Here is a 15,188-nt window from a genome sequence, read left to right as displayed (position 1 = left end):
GGAAAGGCAAAATCATTCTACTGTTGTATATGTAATTATCATGCTCTGCCAGTTTTTACCCTTTTTTTGTTGTTGTGGCGGTGGGTATATTGAAGAACTTATGTTGGCATTGTTTGGCTGTGATGAAGATGTGCATTTATGGAGGTGGGAAGGTTAAGGTTCAAACTTTAGCAACTCTTGCAGCATGGAAACAAAATTGGACAGGATTTAAATGTGGAAAGACCATCTCTATTTCATTTGCTGTCCAATGTTTTGATCAGTGATTTGATGAGAAATAATGAGAAATGAGGAGAAAGATGACTATGTTTATATTACAAATTAGGTGAGTAATGATAAGAAATGAAGATAGATTTTTTAAGTTTATTTTGTAAGTTTTTTTTCCTCACAAAAAATATGAGACTTGTAAGTTGTGTAGATTTCACAATATTGAGATTGTCTATTAAAATACAAAAAATTTCTTCATTCCTATGTTAGCTACTTTGTTTTTCTTCTAAAAGTAACCATTTATTAGTATCATTATTATTGCTATTATTCCACTTAGACCACAATCATTTCCTCACACCAAACAGAGCCTTGGTTTTATAACATCCTTGTCCAGGATCCAGATTTTCTCCTTCCATTGTTATGACTCCCAAGGTTAGCAAGAAGATCAGCACATCAACTTCCATAACATGAGGAGAAAGAATGATCGGGTAGCTTCTTTGCCGAGATTATTTTGGAGTGTGATTTTATTTAGTTTTAGTTATTTAGATAAATTTTTTCCCCTAATTAATTAAATTTATTTCTGTGGATAAAGTTACCTACCTATATAGATAGATTAATCATCAAGTCAGGGGGAGGGTTGCAAAGTCTATTCCTTTCGCCCCCGGAGAGTCTCTCTCTCTCTCTCTCTCTCTCTCTCCTGATCCAATGGCATTGCCCTGGTCACATTTCGCCACCGTCTTGATCCTATTTGTCACCTTACTCAGCTGGTCGGAGGTCGTTTCCTCCTCCTCCTCCTCCGGCGAAGGCAGCGTCCTCGTCGTCCGACCACCACACGGCGGCGGTGACCGCCACACCATGTTTCTCCCTCTCTTTCCCTCTTCTTCCCGGAACTCCGCTGGAAAATCGCATCGGCAGCTTGAGGGATCAGAATCAGACTCAGACTCTCTCCACCCCAACGCCCGCATGGGTCTCTACGACGATCTCCTTCGCAACGGGTATATCCTTCGTCCCTCTTCTCATCTTCTCTGTTCGCTTCCATTGAAATTGTGTTAATTGAATTGAATTGAATTGATGTTGCAGTTACTATACAACTAGGCTTTGGATCGGAACTCCTCCACAGAAATTCGCTCTTATCGTTGATACAGGGAGTACTGTTACTTATGTTCCGTGCTCTACCTGTGAACAGTGTGGTAGGCACCAGGTGTGATCATCTAATCCTTGTGTGTTAAAAATATTTGATCCACAGATTGCACATTGTTCACTTGCTCTGTTTGTTAGTACAGATTCTGTATGGCCACATTTGTTTGCCAGAATTGGATTAGGGGAACAGGATCTTGGGATTGGGCGTAAAGGGACTCCCAGTATACAGTAGCCTAGGGCTATGAAGCATGGTACTGCAAAAACACATGCCATTCCGGCGTATGGTACCTCATATGCTAACCAAGTTTTTTCTTTTTAATTTTTAACCTACTTAGATGTAGCTAGTATATAGCCAAGTCCTACCGTACTGCAGTTGAAATAATATTTTCTTCTACTACAGTTATAATATTTTCTTCTATTACATAAATAAAGTTCCTTTCATTAGGCTTCTTTTTTTTTTTTTTTTATACTTAGTATGATTTTAAAATTAACTATGATTTGTAAGGTATTTAATATATTGTCATTTAATTTTGATTTGTACCTTTACTTTTGACATTGAATGTTAATTGTAGATTGAACGTTAACAAATTAAGCCATTTAATTAATTTTTACATTACTGTAAATTAAAAATAAATATTTTTTTACAAGCATACCAAGCTGTATCCGTACCCAAATTTTTTTTAATTTAACTGTACCGCCGTACCCGTACTCATACCCGTGCTTCATAGGTATTGGGATAATTAGCTCGTGTTTGGTGTGTGGTTAGATTAAGTACACTCCGTTTTGTTAGCCACTTTATTTAGGACTAGAAGGGTGGCACACTGTATATGTGTATATCAAGTTCGGAAAGTTTGGAAAAAATATAATTTCATGATATGTTCATAATATATATGAAATGAAACACAAAAATCAAATTCCATATATACTTACATTATTGCATATATCCGTGTGTGTGTGTGTTATACAGAGAGAGATGAGCAATTCACATTTGGTGGCCATCACTGAACACCAATTATAGATGTGTAGAGTTTTATACAACGGTTTTTATGTTTGAAAATTAGAGTGTTTGATGCTTGGTGGTGTTGGCGCCGATGGGTTCTGTTGGGCACTGGTGAGTTTGAGGAAGAAAAGAACTGGGTATGGTATGCATATCATAGCTTTGAAAGGGAAGTTAATGGTTGGTGGGCAATGGTGGTGGGCTGTTGTTGTAGGCAGCAAAGGTCTGGTGACGTGGTGTTGTTTGCAGCGGAAGAAGACAAGACATGAGGAAGAAAGAAAGGGAGGAAAAAAATTAAGGGCTTAAATGTAATGCACTGAGAATATAATTATAATTATTACAATAAAAATTTGAATTTAATGCCAGTGCCACTTATGCACTGTTAACTTTAAAAAATTAAAAAAACAAAAAAGGTAATGGTTTCACGTTGCACTTGACCATGGGGGTTTCCTACTTTGAAATGGAGGGGTGTTCTGTGTTTTCTAGTCTCATTGGAGGAGCTAAGGTAAAGTGTGATGTACCCTGAATTATTTTTTTGAATGAAATTTTTTTGTAGATACATACTTATTTTTGTGTGTAATTGGATCAGTGTTAATGGTGCTTTTATTTTTGATCCATGCACTTCAATACATCTAACGACATACTGCAAAGGGTATCAAGAGGCAACTGTTATATCAATCAATTTTGACTCAAGAGAATGTTGTATTCTCAATTTCATTTCCGAACAGTGGATGAACATGACTGCTTGCTTTAATTTTGATTTTGCTTGTTTTCTTTTCTTTTCATAGAATTGCATGATGAAAGATTTCTTTCTTGTTTGTTTCTTTACATTTTGATATCATCAGCTTCCTTTCAAGAAAATATGTTTTCAACAAAGAGAGACATGTGTTGGTAAGTAAAGAAGTTTTATTAACAAGTAAGAAGGAAGCAACCCAAATACAAAAGGTGGCAAAATTTTCAAGAGAAGGCAAAACTCTCCTAGATGTCCAACTAACAAAATGGACAAAAAACGGCTTTTAAGCCTACAAAAGGCTCCTTCATTAACTGGAAAGTTCTCCTATTACTCCCCAACCAAATATCTACGTGCAACATTTTTAGTTACATAATTGGTCTTATGTGTGATTCAATCAAGGTTATGAAACTAGGACAATTTCTTACACTGCAGTTGCTTGATTCATAATTTGAAAGTGTTTCATTTATATGGACACATATTTTGCCTCATTTTTTTTCTTCTTCTTGTTCTTAATGGTTTGGGTCATACTGTACAATGTGTTCACCAGGATCCAAAGTTCCAACCAGAATTGTCCAGCACCTACCAACCTGTGAAGTGCAATATTGATTGTACCTGTGACAATGATGGGGTGCAATGTGTTTATGAGAGACAGTATGCTGAAATGAGTTCAAGCAGTGGTGTTCTTGGTGAGGACATTATATCCTTTGGCAATGAAAGTGCACTTGCACCCCAGCGTGCTGTTTTTGGTTGTGAGAATGTGGAAACTGGTGACCTTTATAGTCAACATGCTGATGGCATAATGGGTTTGGGTCGTGGTGATCTAAGTGTTGTGGATCAACTTGTTGACAGAGGTCTGATTAGTGATTCATTCTCCTTATGTTATGGTGGGATGGATGTTGGTGGTGGTGCAATGGTTCTTGGTGGCATTTCCCCACCTTCTGACATGGCGTTCACCTATTCAGATCCTGTACGCAGGTATGTTTCGTGTAATTCTTCTTATAGATACTAAACATAGTTGTTTTTCTAACAAATACACTTGATACATCTCACACATTTACTTTAGTCTTGGGATGGCAACAGTCCATATTACAATATTGAGCTGAAGGGAATAAATGTTGCTGGGAAGCCGCTGTCTGTAAACCCTAGTGTTTTTGATGGAAAACATGGAACCATCCTGGATAGTGGTACTACATATGCTTACCTGCCAGAAACGGCATTTCTAGCATTTAAGGATGCTGTAAGATTCACCTTTCTCTATGCTCTACCTCTTCCCTTTATTATTTGTTTTTTGTTAAAATTTAAAAAAAAATAAAATTTGATTTTTAACTAATACTTCTGGGTTCTATTTGTGTTTGAGCTCCTAATGAGTCTCTGAAACATATCCTTTCTTATTTTTCTGGATAAGTAAAGAGGCTATCAAACGAATTCTAGACTGACTCAATTCTTTCCCTTTGAGGGATGTGATGGAATTAAAATAGACTAATACTGTGCCATTATTGTGTAATAAATAAGATAATATAGGGACTTGAAGGTTTAACATTTGAGATCTGATATAGAGCAGTAATCTCTAATTATAGTTGCATAGAACAGATACCCTGAGAGAAAGACAAAATTTGTTATTGACTATAAGGATGTGTTGACACTCTCTTCTCCTTCCTCCCTCCTTCCCTGTTCTCTCTCTGTATGTGGCATGTCAAAAATACCTCGAACTTCTTGATGGAGAACAACAACGAATTGGATGAAGAATAATTGAAGATTAAAAATTTTAGCTTGTTAATGAATTTTAGTTTAAATAGGATTTTGTTTCTTATTCACCTTACTAGCGTAATACGTAGAACCAAGGCCCAGCAAGGAGTGAGGAGATGATGTAGTGCCAATCATGCTTTGCCACCTGTGCCCCATGTATCAACATATCATCAATTTTTAGATCTTATGGTTTACATTTTCAGCCAAATTGAAGTATACTTTTGGCCTCTTTTGGCTCATTTATTTTTATTTTTTTAATCTTGCAGATTACTAGAGAACTCCATTTGCTTAAACGGATTCCTGGTCCTGATCCAAATTATAATGATATTTGCTTCTCTGGTGCTGGAAGGTTGTGTGAACACTACGTTAGTTTGATTACTTATCTTTGTGTTGCATGCAATGCTTAATCTTCTTCTATGCTTCAGTGATGTCGCGCAACTGTCAAAAATCTTTCCAGTTGTTGACATGGTATTTGGCAATGGAGAGAAGCTGTCACTATCTCCTGAAAACTACTTGTTTCGGGTAAGCACCTGAGTTCTTCTTATTCTTCTTTATTCTCCTTTTTAAAACTTGCACTTCTGAAACGACATGTTTGGGGGGCTTTTATTGTCCTCACAACTGTTTAGTTGATATGTAGTGACTGATTGTTCTTACTTTGCTTTATCTTGTTGCATGTCTGTATATAGCATTCGAAGGTGCATGGTGCATATTGCTTGGGAGTTTTCCAAAATGGAAAGGATCCAACCACCTTGTTAGGAGGTATATTATGCTATGCCAAATGCCTGCTGACTAATTTTTCACCATTATACACCCGTGTGTGTGAACATTTTTTGCTTCCTCCCTATTAGACGTCTTGTTATATTTCGATTGATTGATAGAAGTAAAATATAGCAAAAAAACATACAGCACATTAAACACAATGCTCTAATGTGATTAACCCCCACTAGCCCTAAGTTTGGAAAGTTCAGGCTAAGACCATTCGAACATCATCAATTACAACTACCAAACTCTTTTCCAAAAACTCGTTGAAATGTATTGAACCCAATGTAGAAACTCAAATGCAAAACTTCACAAGTTGGAACATCAATGACATTGAAGCAAAATTCTAGCACAGCACAACAGCGTGTCTTCTGAAGTATCTCTAGAAAGCATTCTTCTCTCGTGGTGGACCCCTCATTTTTATCACACTTGAAACTTTCACTAAAAGATCTATTTGGTTAAGTTTTCAGAATTTTTTTTGAATTTTTTCAAAAGCTAGTTTGGTGAAAAAAAATTAAAAATTAAAAACTCATATTTTCATATGGTCTTCCCTTTTTTGGGATGAAAATAATTTTTAAAATTCAAAAAAAAAAAAATGGTGTTTATTTTTATCAAATAGTTACTAATTTTTCAAACAAAAATTCAAAAAACAAATTCTTGAAACTCAACTAAACAAGCATCTTTTCCCAATTATTTTTCTAAGTTTATTAATATGGCAATATGAGATCTGGGAGTGGAGTTGACCAAAAATTGTTCTAATCCAGCTTCTCTACTTTGAAGCACATGAATGAACATTTTATACTATCATGAAAACCAATCCATTCTGTCAAATTTTTTTATAAGTGCCATGGACACCTCATGGTGGAGACATGAGCTGTGATGCTACTCGTGAAAATATAATATAAATGTGGGCTTATAGAAAGTGAAAATTAAGTAGAAAATATTGCAAAATGAACATGGCATTAAGCACGCTAGGATTAATGAGGTTCTCCTAAAATAGAGCTAGGTAACAGATGAAGATGGTCAATAAACTTCACTAAAATAAAAAGATTACAAGATCCTAATAATATCTAAATGCCACCAGAAATAATCCGACCAAACCTCTCTAAATTGGATTAGATAACGATACCCAGATTGAATCCTAACAGACTTTTTCCATAGAACGCACTCTGTTTGCATAGCTCGGCCCCCTGATGACACCGATTCCTGTGTTGACCAAATTTCTTCTATAGAGCTTAGAGGTAAATCCTTGTTGGGCAAGGGGTAGGAAATCCTTTTACCAAACAAAACAGAACCCTAAAGAGGAAATCCCTAGAATCAGGAAGTCAAACAAAATCCTTATGACATTTTAAAAATATAACTAACATTTCTTTTTCATTTTTTAGGCCTTCTATGATTTTTTATTGCAAACAATTTTTTTACAGGAATCCTTGTCCGCAATACTCTTGTAGCGTATGATCGTGAGAATGAAAAAATTGGTTTCTGGAAAACTAATTGTTCTGAGTTATGGGGAAGACTTAACATTACTGGTGCTCCTCCACCTATGCCTTCAGCTTCTGATAGAACAAACTCAACTGCAGAAGTGTCACCTACAGTGGCTCCTACTGCACCTGTACAGCAAATGGGTATGATGAGCTTTTATTTTTTGGCTGACCTTGTTCTAGCCATTTTATTTGAATCTGCAGCATTGGTTAATTTTTTTTTCGTGCTAAAGTTGGAACTGAATGCTTTTTTATTACTTGTATGTCAATAGAAATTGCCTACTTTGGTGCTGGATGGAAGAAGCATTCATGCATTCTAATTAAGCATTCATGCATTTTAAATCTATTTTACCCTGAAAAATTAGACAACTTGCGTCTGTTTTATTATAAATACACCTCCCCCAGGGGTCGGGTTGGGAAGCGGCATCGGAAGGCTTGGGCCTTGGGCCCTGGCACCTCTGTGCTTAATGTGGCTGATTTGGCTAGAGTGGAATCAGCTTATCTTTCGCGAGGTGGTTCATTTTGCTTTGTGGTTAGAGAAGAGGTTGTTAGTAATTGTGTATAGCTCCGGGTATGTTTCTCTTTTTGGATTTTATGGATGACTTGATTTGGTAGGGGTGGTGTTTTCCCCTTTTGTGGGCCTTTTTCTTTGTATTCTTTGGCATCAACTTGATGCTGCATTCAATAATAAACCAAACCAAACCAAACTAAGCCGTAAGTCTCATCAAATGGGATCGGCTACATAAGTCCTTCTCCACGTGGCCCTATCAGAAGCTATTTCGTTAGTCAAATTAAGTAGATCCATATCTCTATTTACAACGCTAACCAACGTTAATTTAGGCCTATCCCGTCCCCTAACACTTCCATCTACCGTTACAGTACCGCATCTCTTCACTACTGCCTCTGTTGGTCTCCATTGAATATGACCAAACTATCTTAATCGATTCTCTCTCAACTTAGCTTTTATCGGTGCTACTCCTACCCATTCCCAAATACACTCATTTCTAATTCTGTCTTGTCTAGTTTTGCCACATATCCACTTTAGCATTCTCATCTCAGCCACACTCATTATATCTATATGTTGTTTCTTAGTTGCCTAACACTCCATCTCATACAACATCGCCGGTCTAATAGCCGTTCTATAGAACTTACCTTTAAGTCTAGTGGGTATTCGTTTATCGCATAGTACCCCAGACATACTTCTCCACTTACACTATCCCGCCTTAATCCTATGGGCCACATCCGCATCAATCTCCTCTGCTATTGTGATAATTGACCGAAAATGTTCACTCCTAGGCAGTCATTGATTCTCAATCTTCACTTCTCCTCTGTTTTTATTGTTAATATTACTAAATTTACACTTCATGTACTCTGTCTTAGTTTTGCTTATCCAGAATCCTTGAGATTCAAGAGTTTTTCTCCAAATTTTCAATAATATTGCTTATTATCAACAACCAAAAAGCTACCCCTCCCCTCTATCTGCCACTGATGGTATTGATTCTCAATTTAAAAGTTCAAATAAAAAGTGTGTATATAATACCACTTGGGTAACTTAGGATGCATAGCTACTATTTGCTGACTTACCTGAACATGTGGAGGCTTCCATTTAGTCTCTTTTGCATTTTCATTTTCATTTTCATTTTCTTGAACTTTTAAACCCTAAACCAATGTGTTAGATTGCTAGTTTTATCCCAACTGAGCTCAAACTGGCTCTTGCATTTCAGACATCATGCAGGCAGTTCTTTGATATGTGCTATGTAACTTTATACATTTCTGATGTCATAATTTTTTTCTTGAATTGAGTGCCTGATGTATATTTCCATGTGAACTTTGATGTGCAGGGGAACTTCAAGATGGACTCATAACATTTTACATGTTGTTGAGTGTGAAGTATGCAGATTTGAAGCCCCACATCACTACGCTAGCTCATTTTATTGCACATGAGTTAGATGTTAATACTTCACAGGTAGCTTTATTTGGAAAAATAAAAAAACTGAAAACAAATTATGACCATTTTAATGACAGGTTCTTGTTGCAGCATTGATTTGAAATTTCTGCATTTCACTTGTTGATGTCCAGTTTATGTCACCTACTGTAACCAAACCAAACCAAACCAAGCCTTATGTCCCATCAAAGGGGGTTGGCTACATGAATCTTTTCTCTCTGCTCTACTCTATCAAAGGCTATTTGGTTAGTTAAATTAAGGATATTCATATATCTATTTACTATACTGGCCCACGTCAATCTAGGTCTGCCCCTTCCTCTAATACTTTCCTCTACCGTCACTGTATCACATCTATCACTACTCATTGTATCGCATCTATTCACTACTATTTCTGTTGGTCTCCGTTGTATTATTATATATGACTAAACCATTTCAATCTATTCTCTCTCAGCTTATCTTCTATCAGTGTTACTTCTGCCCATTCATCTACTATCTTGCACATTAATTCCATCTTAACTCAGGGTGCCCATTATTTGGGATGAGTGGTTGCAGGTCCACTTACTGAATTTTACTGCCAAAGGAAACGATTCTCTAATAAGATGGGCCATTCTACCAGCAAGATCTGCCAAGTACTTTTCCAATGCCACTGCAGTGGTGAGTTTGCATTTCAGAATTGCAAGGATTTTTGTAAAGAAAACTGGAACAATTTGCTTATAACCATGCTAATTGGCAGAGTATTATTGCACCGTTAGCTGAACATCGTGTCCGGCTTCCTCCTAACTTTGGAAGTTATCAATTGGTTGAATGGAATATTGAGCCTCCACCAAAACAGTAAGCTATTATTTATATGCTGCAGTTCTCTTTACATTTTTCTGCTTCATATATTTATCAATTGGTTGAATGGAATATTGAGCCTCCACCACAACAGTAAGCTACTATTTATATGCTGCAGTTCTCTTTACATTTTCTGCTTCATATATATATGATTGCTTCAATGACTTATTGCCCTAGTCTGCTTCTTGAAGCCCGATGCATGCTATAAAAGTGTGGTTAATGTGTCTTCTCAACCTACATTTTGAAAGAAAAAGTAGGGATTTGGGACTCCTTAATTATGTCAGTAATGCTCCCTTGGTTGTCAGGAAGACAAAAAAGGACTAAGATATGGAATAATCTGAAAGGTTACCGTTCCAGTGGCTGTTTTTAAGATTTAAGCCTTTTCCCTACAACTTCCGAGGGGTCACTTCATTCTATTGAATCCATTGCAGAACCCACACACACATAAAAAAGCCAAGGAATGGCAAATTTTAATAAAAATGATGAAATTTAAATTTATTTATATATCGTAGCGGTAAAGCTACCCCTTGGTGACCTGGAGGTCATGGGTTTGAGTCGGGGAAACAGCCTCTCTGCTTGTGGGGTTAAAGCTGCGTACATCAACCTATTCTCAGACCTCACTTAAGCAGGAGTTTCATGCACTAGGTACGCCTTTTTATTGTAGAGGAATTAGATCTCACACATCAAACCAGTACTTGTTAATGCTAGAGTGATCCAATGTCTGTTTTTGGATGTAGGAGCATCAAAAGTGGAATTGTTTATCCCCTGTTGTATTTTATCTTCCAGTTACTAAGAGTCGTTACATTTTTTGATTGTGGACATTGGTTGTTTCACATTTTCTTTTTAACCACTCATCTGGTGTCTATCATGCTGCTTACGTCACGTTTGCCTGTTTTGGCTACCCTTACCATTTGCTTCTTGAAATGTATAGAGAGATGGTATCATATGATTCACATCTTCAGGTTTTCTTATATTGGGCTTGTTTTTTTCTTTTTTCTTTTTTTAAAATGATGCAGGACGTGGTGGCAGCAGCATTACATGGTTGTAGCTCTATCAATTATTGTCACACTAGTTCTTGGATTATCAGCAACTGGGGTATGGATTGTTTGGAGACGGAGGCAGCAAACACTTGTTTCATACCAGCCCGTTGATGCTGCTATTCCTGAGCAAGAACTCCAGCCGCTATGAACACACAAATCATCTTGGCCCTGTGATTTAAATATTATGGTGCAGCATTTTTGGCCCTAGAGTCATAATTGATTTCTGCAAGCACAGCTACCAAACTGATCGAAATTTTGTTTTAAGGACATATACTAACCTTTCAGGGCTTTCTATGATGTTTGATTAAACTGGGATAGAACTGTTCAGTATGTCACATATATAGAAATTTGTATATGAATATTGTTAAGACCTCACTGAATCAGAGGTCTGATCAATAAGTGGATTTGTGATTTGATTTGATTTTCTTTCTTGTACTATCATTTCCAATGTTTAACCTTATACAGCTGTAGCAGATTTGTACTACGGTGAAGAAATATGTTGAATGTCATATCAAGGTTTTGTATTTGTCGATCTACCAACCCTGACGGTCCATTTGGGCAGAGCCGCTATTTACTGCAGTTGAAGCAAAATAGATTAATCGCTACACGGATGGCGGTAGATCCATTTGCGGCAATGTCACACACTACTGTTTCATTCAAATTAATGTTTTAAAAACTGGACCGTGAGTGAATCGGAAAAGAGATCGGGTGGGTGGACAGGTCACTGGTTCAATCGTCGAGTTGAACCGAAATTAAACCGTGATGTCATAATCATTTTAGAAATATTTTTATGATTTAAAAATAAATAAAATACATTCATTAAAAATATTTTTATAATTTAATAAATATATATTCATCAAACATATATGTTTATATTAATATTATTTGTAAGAATACTAATTATACATGTGTGTAAGTGAAATTAGTTTGAATACAATTAATATTATATATTTCTTACATATTAACAAGTAGGGATGGCAATATGAACCCGGCCCGACGGGGACCCGTCCCGATAAATAGGGTTTTCTCGAAAAATTATTCCCTATAGGGTTGGGGCTGGTATTGAAAAATACATCTCCGATGATTTTCAGGCCGGGGACGGTGATAGATTCTCTGGCCCCGGCCCCGGCCCGCCCCTCCCCTCCCCTCCCCTCCCCTCCCCTCCCCTAAATTTCCCCGAGAAATCCCTGCCTGTGTGTTTAGTTGTATTATATATATATATATATATATCTCGCTCATTCTTTGACTCTCTCAACTCTCTCACTGACTCACTCTCTCAACTCTCATTCTCTCTCTAACTCTCTCAACTCTTTCGTCTCTCTCACTCTCTCATTCTTCTCTCTCTCACTCTCACCGACATGGCGACACAGTCACCAACTCGTCTCTCTCTCACTCTCAGTCACGGACACGGCGACACCACCACCACTCTCTCTCTCTCTCACACCTCGTTTGCTCTCTCATCTCTCCTCTTCAGCCGCTGATCGCACACCACCACCACCGCTGGTCCAGACTTCGATCTACAGATGACGACATCGACTTAGGACAAAAACCTCAGATCTCATTTTCTCCATCGTCGATCTCAAGTCTCTCCATTGCCGATCTCATTTTCTAGATCAGTGTTGCTTGAATCTGTTTAGTGGATGATGATGATTCTAGATCTGTCTTGTTTGAATCTGTTTAATGGATGATGATGATTATACATCTGTGTTGTTTGAATCTGTTTAGTTGATGATGATGAATGGTTGTATTTTTTGATTTTTTTTTTTTAAGCCGGGAAATGTTTGGGGTCGAGGAAACCCGATCCCCGTTAGGGGACGGGGATGGGGGCTGTGATACGTTCCCCGTCGGGGATCGGGGCCGGGGCCGGGGTCGGGGCCGGAGAAAATTTGACCATCGGGGATCGAGGATGGGGAAGGTGATCCCCGGCCCCGCCCCATCCCGTTGTCATTCCTATTAACAAGGAATTGTGGTGGCAGAGTGGAAATTTATGTTCTTCGGAGCTTGAGGTGTTGGGTTTAAGTCCCTTTAGTATTAACTTTTTCAATATTGAACCAAACATAACAAACCGGTGCGATTCACTTCAACTTGGACCAGGTAGACCGGTTTAACCGCGGTTTCCACCGGTTTTGTTTAAAATGATCGATTTTCAAGAGGAGATCGGGCTAGAGAGTATATTCGAACCGGACTATAGATCGGTCTACGGTCGAACCAGCCGGTCCAGTCCAGTTTTCAAAATATTGATTCAAATTGTGTAACTGTGTTTTTTGTGGTTAAATTTGAGTCTCTAGACTTTTTTTTTTTTTTTTAGGCAGCATTATATCAAATGAAAATTTTAAAAATTGATGTGACAAAGGGGAACCAAGGATAGATAGGGTGGGGTAGGAGGGTATCCCACTTGAAGTCCAAAGAAAACGTTGAAACACGGAGAGGAGAGGGAGAACCAAGCCAAAGCAGGGGAAGGTGGAACAAAAAAGATTGCGATAATTTCAACGTCGATGCTAGGGCCTTGAATTGTCGAGGCATTCGACAATTCCTCTCTTTCCCCATCATTATTTATTATTTATTTATTTTTTTTGATTTGGTTTGGTTTTTTTTTATTTTTTTTGGGAAGGGTGATTATGTATAAAGACGTGTTAAAAAATTAGACATCGTGGATCAATTCAGCCTAAGTTAGACTGGTTGGATGATAAAATTAACTAATTAGTTAAGTTATTGATTAAAATTTGTTAATTTCATATAATTTTATAAGAGTCTCTGCTAATTGAAATAAAAATATAGTTAGGACCAATACTAAATTATATATAATTAACAAATTTTAATTAGTAACCTAATTGATCAGTCAATTTTATCATCTAATCAGTCTAACTCAACTCACTCACATTATCAAACCACACAGGCTGAGTTAGTACAAAATGTCTAATTTTTTGACACACCTTACACATTACCACCCTTAAAAAAAAAAAAAAAAAAAATCAATCGAGACATTCGTGCCTCACCCAAACATTTTCCTAATTTTAATGTCTATTCTGTTCTGTTCTACTTTGGCCGACACGTCATCAACTATAGACACACATCAATAAGGTTGGTTGCAGTCTGGGTCAATGATATGAAAAGGGGTAAGAGGAGAGAGGGGGTTGAGGTTGGAATATCCAAAAGTGGGTGGACGATACGTGTTATTGTTTAGTCTTTTAAATAACATGAGCACCTCTTTTGAGACTCTACTCCTATTTCTAGAACCATTCTACTCTTCCATGACTTGGCCTGCCCCAATCTAGAGTCATTTGAGATGATTTAAAGAAATATATATTTTTTTATTTTTTATAAAAAATTTATATAAAAAAATAAAGAAAGTGAATAGAAAAATAAAAAAAATATATTAATAGACATTAATTAATATGATCTAAATAAATGTATATATATTAAAAAAATATATTTTTTTTTAATATATGCCATACATCTACTAATATGGTCTAAGCAACAAACAATATTAAACCAAACTACTGTGTTCAGTAAAAATATGGCAAATGTACTTTGCCACAAAAAAAAAAAAAAAAAAAAAAAATTATCTTCTTCGGATATATATATATATTATTTAGAGTAAATTGTATTTGTTATCTTTGTAATTTGTTTATTTTGTCAATTTAATCATTTTACTTCTAATTACACTAATTTTATCGTTAAAATTTCGTATTATATCAATTCAGTTAATTTGATAGCTTCACTTAAAAATATTAGACTGAAATCAAATAGCAAACTAATCTATTAATTCTCCACGGGTAAGTAATTGGTGTAAAATTTGAAATTATAAATTTTCTTTTGAATTAACTATTTTACCTTGACTACTATATCAGTAGTTATTAATTGAACTTAATTGACATAGGCTTCATTTGGGAAGTGAGTTGGTTTTTTAACTTTTTGACTTTTTTAACTATTTTAGAGCATCTCCAACGGTAATAGGCATTTTACATATCTAAACATTACTATAAAGTATACATTTTATTTTGCCTATCAACTGTTTCATGTTTCTGCTCCAACCATGCTCTTTATTTTAGCTATTCGTCCAAATACTATTAATTTTATAAAATGCCACATCAGCAACTAAGATGGAGGGAAATAATCCTAATGATTAAATACACTTTGCCTAGCCTTAAAGGCTAGCTACATGTAGCTAGTGAATTTGAGTTGAGCTAAAATGCCTAATCACATGCCTAGTGTATTGGAGTTGAAAAAAGTGAGTCATACTAGGCATTTTACCTAACAAGCATTATATGCCTAGTGCGTTGGAGATGCTCTTAGCCTAGGCTAAAAT

General features: G+C 36.5%; 1 protein-coding gene across 3 annotated transcripts; it reads left to right on the top strand.

Annotated features, from left to right (window-relative positions):
• The first annotated feature begins 128 nt into the window (after nt 1-128).
• LOC114256757 (aspartic proteinase 36) lies at nt 129-11,300 on the top strand. Of its 3 annotated transcripts, none has more exons than XM_082895094.1 (13): nt 129-322; nt 599-1,199; nt 1,285-1,405; nt 3,622-4,049; nt 4,155-4,311; nt 5,087-5,169; nt 5,246-5,342; nt 5,507-5,579; nt 7,004-7,204; nt 8,902-9,026; nt 9,558-9,659; nt 9,739-9,836; nt 10,856-11,300. In XM_082895094.1, the coding sequence occupies exons 2-13, from the start codon at nt 910-912 to the stop codon at nt 11,025-11,027; spliced, it is 1,947 nt and encodes a 648-aa protein (XP_082751220.1). In that variant the 5' UTR covers nt 129-322; nt 599-909; the 3' UTR covers nt 11,028-11,300. The 3 variants fall into 3 exon arrangements, with proteins under 3 accessions (XP_082751220.1, XP_028052240.2, XP_082751223.1); XM_082895097.1 differs by lacking the exon at nt 129-322 and having other exon boundaries at nt 342-692; nt 797-1,199; XM_028196439.2 differs by having other exon boundaries at nt 129-1,199.
• The last annotated feature ends 3,888 nt before the right edge of the window (nt 11,301-15,188 follow it).

Source organism: Camellia sinensis, chromosome 1, assembly GCF_055761805.1.
Source record: "Camellia sinensis isolate YWXY chromosome 1, ASM5576180v1, whole genome shotgun sequence".
Lineage (NCBI taxonomy): Eukaryota > Viridiplantae > Streptophyta > Magnoliopsida > Ericales > Theaceae > Camellia > Camellia sinensis.
The sequence above is the reverse complement of the archived record's forward strand: the minus strand, read 5'-3'. Positions and strand labels throughout refer to the sequence as shown.